General features: G+C 43.9%; 1 protein-coding gene across 2 annotated transcripts in view; it reads right to left on the bottom strand.

The window, feature by feature from the left end:
• Positions 1 to 2,501: 2,501 nt before the first annotated feature.
• LOC134219955 (synaptic vesicle glycoprotein 2C) overlaps positions 2,502 to 9,718 on the bottom strand; it is a 78,768-nt gene continuing 71,551 nt past the window's right edge. For both annotated transcript variants that reach the window (XM_062698861.1, XM_062698860.1), the window contains exons 2-6: positions 4,938 to 5,074; positions 4,223 to 4,754; positions 4,018 to 4,166; positions 3,121 to 3,940; positions 2,502 to 3,057 (exon numbers count right to left, since the gene is read on the bottom strand). In XM_062698861.1, coding sequence (XP_062554845.1) covers positions 2,874 to 3,057; positions 3,121 to 3,940; positions 4,018 to 4,166; positions 4,223 to 4,754; positions 4,938 to 4,974 — 1,722 coding nt within the window. In that variant the 5' untranslated portion in view covers positions 4,975 to 5,074 and the 3' untranslated portion in view covers positions 2,502 to 2,873. The remainder of the gene's footprint in view (positions 3,058 to 3,120; positions 3,941 to 4,017; positions 4,167 to 4,222; positions 4,755 to 4,937; positions 5,075 to 9,718) is intronic.

Here is a 9,718-nt window from a genome sequence, read left to right as displayed (position 1 = left end):
ATTACATTACGAATTTAGATCTAAGGTAGCAGAACATGTGTATAAGGAAAATCACCCAATTACGGCATCAAATATTAAAATCTTAAGAAATGTCTCTTCCCCATGGAAACTCGAGTTGCAAAGAAAATTAGCATTCGCGACCAGAGCATAAAATAGTCACCTTCACGAAGCAACTTCAGACCGAATATTGACAAACGTCGCATGACTATTCAAAACATAGAATGACTTACTCAGTTTTCATCTTCACATATTCATTCATTTGATTGGTACTGAGAATGGTCACTGCGTTTAAAGAAAACATAATTGGCCTTGATTATGTTGACATTTGGGGCACTAAAAATGTCCCTCAGTTTAACGTCGAGGTCAGATCTATGTGAGTAATTGTTGAAATCATCATTCAAGTGTTTAGTTTTACAGTAATTAATTAGTTTACGAAATCTTAATAAATACTCACTGACTGATATTTGATCGGAAATTGTCAATGTTCAGTCGAATATGAATATGTACGAAGTGAGGGTGACAAAGAAGGCCGATGGGCTTCACCAAAAATATTCGATTATTTAAAGCTCTGTTCGCGACTACGAAAGTAAATTCTTCACGCACAGTCTGACAGTTCATTATGGGATTTTACTGTGGAGGAACAAGAAGGCCATGTTTCACGCACAGTCTGACAGATAGTATTGACGGCGTAGCACCAACTTAGAATTCTTAGAATTTTATCTGTCAAACTAATTGATGCGTTCTCGCTTAACTTTTCAAAAGGACCTAAGTAACATTTTTTTCATGATTTAATTTGAGTATTGCAATCAAAAGCTTTCACGCTGTTCTGTTGATTGCGCTATTCAAATTAATTCATGAAAAAAATGTTACTTAGGTCCTTTTGAAAAGTTAAGCGAGCGTTGTTTAGCGCATCTTTAGGCGAATCCAGCGGACTACTTCCGAAGTTGGGAAAGTTGCCTGTATCTGGAGAAAAATCCAACTTCGGTATAAAAAGCGTTCTAACTTTGTTCCGGATAAACAATAATGAGTTTTTGCCCCACACCTCGGGAATTTGGTCCGTGGATTTTCTCCCCATTAGGCTCTGCAGCATCTTTACGTAACCTCAATCTGGTGACAGATTAGTAGTACTTCTTGTTGGACTCAGGTGCAGCCAACCAATCACGAACTCGACCCTTGTCGGAGTCAGTGGAAAGTACTACTGAACTGTCAAAAAAGTTCATTTGACGAGGACCGAATTCATTCGTGACGTCATGCTGCAGAACCTAATTGCTTTTTGCGGGACACAAGGCACCAAAGTGCCTCATCTGTGCCAGCAAAAAGCAAGCCTGTACCCACGTTATGGGTGGATCTTCGTGTCCCATCGGAGAGACAAATAATAAGAAGCCGTGCAAGTAACCCAGCTGAATACTAACCACTGTGCAACTGCCCAGCAGCTGCTGTGGCAGTCGGTCTCGGAGTCGAGGACCGATGTTGTCCTCCTGTCCGACCCGTACAACGTCCCTGACGATAACGGCAATTGGGTGACGGATGGGTCTAGAATGGTGGCTACACTCTTCTGCTGAGGGTGTCGCGATAGCAAAGATCAACGGTGTGTTCTATTGTAGCTGCTATGCCTCGCCAACGAGACCGATGCCGGTCAGAGAAGCGTTCCTATAACCACAGGAGTTCCGCCCGGTATTATGGAACCTTATGTGTAACGGGGTTCTGAAGCTAAATTTCCCTCCTGGTGTTAAGAAGATGGAGTTGATGAAACTGCAGAGCACATACTGTTCGTATGTCCTCGTTTCGACGTCGGAAGAAGTGCTATGCCAGACGTTTGAGGTCGGGACACAACCCCGGATACCCTTATCCAGAGGATGTGCCAAGCTGTGGAGAAGTGGAAGGCAGTTTCGACTGCATCCACTCAGATTGCCAGCTTGCAGAGAATCTGGCGCGCCGAGCAGCAGTCGACAAGCATGACTAACTTGTGATTGGTTAGTTAGAGCGAAAGCAGGCTGAGCGCGGGGTAGTGAGTGAGTGATCTGCACTGCACATGCTGAGGTAAGTGTGACGTAGCGGTGTCAACCACGATCGTCACCTCGAGGCATGGCAGAGGAGTATAGAGTGAGCACCCAATTCAGACTCACATGGTATGTTAGAGGTGAGCACCTAAGTAAGCCTCGCATGGTATGTCAGTAGTGAGAGCCTAAGTATGACCCAATGGGAGTGTCAGAGCAAGTGTTAGGGTTAGGACGAATGATAGGGTGTATCAGAATGAGCACCCAAATAAGTCTCAAATTGATGTGCTAGAGAGAATCAGGTGGCAGGGTGAGCATCCAAGTTAGGCTCTCATGGCACGTCTTTCCTCGTCGGGCAACGAACGGAGTTGCACGCTCGATAAGACAGCACACAAGCGATCACAACCAACGAATAGCTCATTGGACGGAATCAGGCCGCACACTTTCAGGTCTAAAAAACTTACTGTTGCATACGTAATGTGATATATTTTGGAATGCCATTAATTTTTAAAACATTTTGTTTTATTGAGGTTTACAATCTTTCCGACATGTTTAAGTTAAGTTCTCATTTTTTTCATTTGGGTATTGCATATCTTATAAACTCTGAAATATTAAACAATCAAACTTAGCAATTGTTTCAATGTTTCGTATTTGCCGTTTTTTTTTCAACAAATTTACATGTATATTGTACAAAATATGGTAATTCAAAATATCCAACTTAAAACTATATTAAATTCATCGATTGCAAGATCTTTCGTGATTTGTTGAGATTTTCACAAAAAGACAGAAAGGGAAAATACAGATAAGGTTTGAGAATACGTAAAAGATTGTTGAAAGTTTTGTGTCCTGCACTATAATTAAGTCTAAAAGGCATCCTTAGTTCAGATCGGTCTTTGTAGTATTTGGCAAGAATAGACACATCAGGCCACCGCCAGCCAGCAGTACTGCCACAATGAATGTGGGTGCCGGACAGTACATATCCAAGAGCGTGGCTATCACAACGTTACCAATAATACCGCCAAGACGGGCAGCCACCATTGAAATGGCGACACCAGTAGCTCTGCAATAGATCAAAGACATAATTAATTATTTACCATAGAATTGACGACAAGTGAAATTTTACCTTAAATTCGTTGGGAAGACTTCCGTAATCAAACAATCCAATGATGCATTACCCATTGATATAACACCACTGAAGACAGCTGATACGGCCAGGTTTTGATTCTTATTGGTTACGAAATACATTGATGCCGAACAGAAGCCAGCAGACATTGTGCTGAATACCAAGAAGAACTTTCTGCCTAGTTTGTCCATGCCCAAAACCGCAATGACATTGGCTGGAAGTGCAGCAGCAACTGTGATAAGTGACTCCAAAAAGACTGTGCTGGGAATATTGGCAGAACAAACTCCAGAGGGGTTATGTGAACCATGTCCCACCACGTAGTCGGTGACCTGACAAACACCAGCCTCTTCAATGTCCGGATGAGCACGGATGAACTCATCGAAGCGATTGAACAGCTCGGGGAACCACATCATCAATCCATAGTAGCCAATGTGGAACGTAAAGTTGATAGTGATCGAGATGAGGGTGAACTTGAGGATCGGAGACATGAACAACTGTTTGCTGTTATCCATGATGTTGTACAGCATTCGTTTGTATTTGTTCTTAATGGGCTTTTTCACGTTCTCCAGTTCATTTCTGAGCTGTTCGTCAATTAAAAGTTCCTTGACCGGGTATTGGTCCGCCGATTTACCCGTATTGGTAACGTAAATTCCACGAAAGATGGCGAGGGCCTCTTCAAATTTGCCTTGCGAAAGCAAGAACTTGGGAGATTCCGGTAGATAGAGGAGAAGTACGGCGACAACGAAAGATGGAATCGAGCACACCATCAGGAAAATACGCCAAGAGTTAAACGTGAACGCCGGAGTGTAAAATCCAATGTCTGGAAGAGATAAGATCACACGATACAGGAAAAGGAAAATTGGATATGTGTTCTCTATCATGCGATCATGTACTTACTAGTTGGAATGATCAGCCACGCCAGTCCAGCGACTAAGAGGTTTCCGATGGTCCAAAATGCTGCCATAAAGCTTAACATCGATCCACGTTTCGCCTTTGGCTGAAACTCTGCGAAGTATGACCAAATGACTGGCCCGCTACCTCCCAATCTGTTGAAAAAGAGCCATTAACGTCATTGTCTATATGGGCAAAGTGGAGAACTTACGCAGCCCCATTGAGAAAGCGGAACACCATGAACACTTCGTATGTTTGCGAGAACGAAGATGCAACAATGCAGATGGCGTTCATGATTGAGATGACGATGAGGACTTTCTTTCTACCCAGCGAGTCGGCAACGCTTCCCCAAGCATAAGCACCAACCATCATGCCAATGAAGATAATCGAATTGAGCCATCCTTTGGTCTGAGTATTCAGGTTGAGGTCGCACTGGGCCGAGGGCAGGATGAAGGACATCGAGATGACATCCATCTCCTCGCTGGTGCTTACGAGACCACATATTGCTAGTAGGATGTAGTGAAATTTGCCATAACCAGTGAGCTCTATTGCCTGCTCGAAGTCAGCCTTGCTGGTGTAGCCCCGCTCGGGATCGAGCGATGCCTTGTCCTTCTTCGAGGCAACAAGCTGCAAGCCGGTCTGGTGGATGTGGTCAGCCTTGCTGGATTTCTCCGGTGACACGGTGTTCGGGTGCTGGTTCGAACCGACGCCGTTTGCTGCGCTGTGATTCTTTACATCGGTATCTGTGGAGCGAACGCAGAATGTTTAGAATGTTATCGAACGGTTAGCTTTGAAGCATTCAAATTCTTGTTCATGTCCGAATTGGGATCTCGATTACACCGGAAATACCAATTTTTACGGATTGTTACAAAAATATGGTCGTCCGTGAACAAGAATAGGGCTGACTATTGGGTGTAGATACTCACACTTTGAGTTATTGGAATCGGTTTCACTTTCTACCATCCTATGTAGACAAGGGTATTTGTTTGTTTTTCTTACCGTAAGAAAAAAACTAAATCAACTATTAATGTTGTTGAACTGATGAAATTGTGCGGTTGAGCGTCTGAAAAAAAAGAGAAAAATTATCTTAGTAAATGTAGTTCAGAAATAGAATCAAATTCAATAAGCAAAATATCTTCAACAGATTATACATATGGTGTGTGGAATGCTGCCATACATAACAAAAATAGTGGTATTAATATTTACACTAACGATTTCAAACGACTCCGTTTAAAATGAGAAAAAGCACACTTCACTCCACAGCCGGACGCACGGTTGTTGACACCTTGGAGCTTCGGAACCTTCTTGATCATCCAGCGTGCGTTCTACAGATATCCCAGGCTTGTGCTGGATTTTTTAAGAGTTTACAACATGTGTCTACATGTGAACAAATAAGCCTTCCCTTCATCACAACCCAGATTTTATCCATCATACTCCAGACCATCCGGCATGCGATTCCCAGTGGTCCCGGCCCTTTTCAACAAATAATTTATGCTGAATAAGCTAGTTTTTTAGCTGAAGAAGACTATTATTTGCTCAATAAGTGGTATACGAACTTGAAATGTTTGTCTGGTGAACGGGTCTACCAGCCTGTACCTTGTAGAGGCATGTACTCACAGGTCTTATCAACACATTATTATTCATTCATCCAGTTTTGTAAAATGTTTATTGAAGTGAAATGCATCGGTGACAGTCGTGAGATCCGTGAACATAAAGATTTTTTTTGCAATACCATCGGCGTCCATCGTCACGCAAGCGTAGGCTTCATCGCAACACGCGGGCAGTCCCACCATCATCATCATCACCGATCGTGCGGCCCCACCAAAAAATACGCTGCCGTTCCGCCACCCACCGTCAACTTATAGTGTTGGTGCGAACACTAACAATAGCGTGGTTGGCATCGATCGCGGCACGAGCAAGTGACCATTGATACAGTTGGGACCAGTAAGCTCAGCATGATTATGATCATCAACAGGCAAACGAGATTGCCACTTGCGAGCTTTTCACTCTGGTATAGGTATATAAGGTTTATTTATCGTGCGCACATTGCTGGAATGGTTACGGAGGGTAGCAAGACATGCGAAGAATTTAAAAAGATTTCAGCCGTTTCAAGATCGTTTCTTTACCTCCTTTTGCGATATTGGACTGCAAACAAATGCATTCGGAACCGTGCGTGACCTTCTCTGAGTCCGCGATGGAACAACAGGTAGACGAAGTGTGTCAATCACAGTTGTTTCCCACAACTAATGAGAAAGACAATAACTCAATGCATGTCTTCTAAATAACTCGGGATCTGGTTCGACGTAAATTGGCATTAAATCCCCCACTTGTATGACAGAAGCCGGTACTGCCTTTTTCAGGAGAAGAAACGCCACCTGGAAGAAGCGGAGTGCGAGGAGATGGAACAACTGTGCCGTTGCCAAGAAACACGCAAGTTCTGTCAGAAGCTCAACGCATTCCGCAAAGGCTTCGTGCCGCGAGTCGAGATGTGCAGGGATGAGGATGGGAGCATATTGACGGACAAACGTGTGGTGGTCAAAAGGTGGAAGCAGCACTACGCAGAACATTTGAATGGCGTTGAAAGTGAAGGCAGTGAAAGTCAAGGCAGCGGAGGAGATGACTACGTCAGTTCAGCGGACGACGGAAGCTTTTTTTGTCTTTATTATAGAGGTTTTGAGCCCTTGGCTGGCTCATCTCTTAATGATGGAAGCTAAACCAGCGCCCACCTTGAGGGAAGCTAAGGATGCCATCCAACAGCTAAAGACCAATAAAGCAGTTGGTAAGGATGGTATCGGAGCTGAGCTCATCAAGATGGGCCCGTAAAATCTGGTCGTTTGCCTGCACAAACTGATTGTCAGAATCTGGGAAACTGAGCAGCTGGTGTAGCTGTGAAGAGTGGAAGGAAGGGGTTATATGCCCCATCTACAAAAAATACGAAGAGCTGGAGTGTGTGAACTTTCGAGCGATCACCATCCCTAATGCCGCCTACAAAGTGATATCCCAGATCATGTTCCACCTTTTGTCACCAATGAGTTCGTGCCTGGGAAGTTATCAAACCGGCTCTGCTGACGGCCACTCGACAACGGACCAGACTGATTAATCAAGGCGGCATACGACAGTATAAACCGCGTAGAGCTATGGAAAATTATGGACGAGACCAGCTTCCCTGGGAAGGATACCAGACTGGTCAAAGCAACGGTGGATGGTGTGCAAAACTGTGTGAAGATTTCGGGTGAACCGGTCGTTCGTTTGAATCGCGCCGGGGACTAAGACAAGGTGATGGACTTTCGTGCCTGTTGTTCAACATTGCGCTAGAAGGTGTCATGAGGAGAACCGGATGTAGCAGCCGAGGTACGATTACCGTGGACCCCCGGTAATATGAACGCTTTTAATCTGAACACTTTTTAATTTGAACCCCGTTCGTTTGAACATCGTTCAAATTAAAAATGGTTCAAACGTCATTTACCACGTGCAATCGAGGAAAGAAAAATGGAACATCGTGAAATGGAAAGCAGAATCAAAACAAACCAGCAAAGAGAGCAGCCAGAAACCAGTCTTTCTTATGCAAATAGAGTAACCAGAAGTTCAAATTAAAAATGAACCCTGTTAATTTGAATGAGGTACCGTTCAAATTATCGGGGGTCCACGGTATTAACAGATCCAGTCAATTTATTTGTTTCGCGGATGACATGGACATTGTCGGCCGAACATTTGCAAAGATGGCAGAACTGTACACACGACTGAAATTTGAAGCAACAAAAGTCGGACTGGTGATGAATGCATCGAAGACAAAATACATGCTTGTGGGCGGAACCGAGCGCGACAGGGCCCGCCTGGGAAGCAGTGTTACGATCAGGGTAGAAATATTTCACAGTCAATGCAGTGAAAAACATGGATCTCAGTAAAATCTGCTGTCGCCTTCATCGCCGCCGTATAAAAAAACATCACCTTCATCCAGTGCTGCCGAAAATTTACAACCCTGGTTACGATAGACGGGAATACCTTCGAGGTGGTCGAGGAGTTAATCTACCTTGGATCCTTGCTAACGGCTGATAACAATGTTAGTCGTGAAATACGAAGGCGCATCATCTGTGGAAGTCTGGCCTACTATGGGCTCCAGAAGAAATTGCTGTCAAAAAAGATTCACCACCGCACCAAATGTGTCATGTACAAGAAGTTGATGAGACCGGTAGTCCTCTACGGACACGAAACATGGACAATGCTCGAGGAGGACTTGCAAGCACACGTAGTGTTCGAGAGACTGATGCTTGGGACTATCTTTGGCGGCGTGCAAGAAGACGGCGGCGAAGAACCACGAGCTCGCCCAGCTCTACGACGAACCCAGTATCTATAAGGTAGCAAAAGCCGGAAGGGTACGATGGGCAGGGCATGTTGCAAGAATGCCGGACAGCAACCCTGCAAAGATGGTGTTCGCTTCCGACTGGAGGTACAAGGTACAAGACGGACTGGAGCGCAACGAGCGAGATGGGCTGATCAAGTACAGAATAACTTGGCAAGCGTGGGACGCATTCGAGGATGGAGAAATGCGAACCTCGAACCGTGTATTGTGGCGTCAAATTGTTGATTCAGTGTTATCTTATATCTAAGCTAAATAAATGAAAATGAAATGAAATCCCCCATTGGGACATTGCCGCCTCGCAGCTTGATGTTCATTCAGCACTTCCACAGTTATTAACTGCGAGGTTTCTAAGCCGAGGTTCCATTTTTGCATTCGTACTTTTATGCCCAGGGAAATCGAGACAATTTCCAATCCGAAAATTGCCTAGACCGACACCGGGAATCAAACCCAGCCACCCTCAGCATGGTCTTGCTTTGTAGCCGCGCGTCGTAGCGCTAGGCTAAAGAAGGCCCCCGTTTCACGTTAGATTGTATTCGACTGATATGAAGAAATAAAAAAAAATCTGACTGCATTTTATTCTCCAGCAGGTATCGAAGAGACTATGATTCAAAGGGTTCAACGTGGGACGTGATTTCATTTCAGCCATGTGTTAAGTCCGTAAATATGATATTTTGTGTTTGAAACATTTTAAAAAATATTTTGAGCTGAGCAACTCCTTCTGCTAAAAATACAATATTTCAGAACAAATGAACCGTGCGCGCAAAAAGTAGAAGCATAAGTACTAGAACGCTAGTGGCGCTGTAGTCATTTATGGCTATAATTTATACATCATATTGTAGTGCATATTTGGTTTCATCACCAACATCGGTTTGACACTTGTAGTACCGGTACTTTGGCTGCCAGGTCGAAGTAACCTACATGTTAGTCACGCGAACAGTAACGACATTAGCAATCTTATACTTTTGAATCAACTGCGCAAAACGTCAAGTCCATGTATTAACTGTCAAAAGTCGGAGTGAAGTGTCATGTGGTGTTTAACAAGTGCGTTTAAAACTATATTATACCGCTTATTCTTGTACGTCAAACAAGACCAAACATGTCGAGAAAGCATTTTCTATTTAATATCAAATTTCAAAATGGACGCGTTTAAAATGATTAGCTTCATCGTTCTCTGAAAGAAAATCGAATATCGATTCTTCATTTTAGGACCCAATTGAGCTTGAGCTTGATTGACCGCCCGTAGTTGCTACTCCATTATGACCAGATCAGCTGTTCTTGCACAGAGAACTAACAGATGTTTGCTTGGGACTAGCACCCATCTTCAATGTACAAGTACTGGTGATCTCA

This window comes from Armigeres subalbatus, chromosome 3, assembly GCF_024139115.2.
Source record: "Armigeres subalbatus isolate Guangzhou_Male chromosome 3, GZ_Asu_2, whole genome shotgun sequence".
NCBI classification, from domain to species: Eukaryota; Metazoa; Arthropoda; class Insecta; order Diptera; family Culicidae; genus Armigeres; species Armigeres subalbatus.
This window is presented reverse-complemented; position numbering and strand designations above follow the sequence as displayed.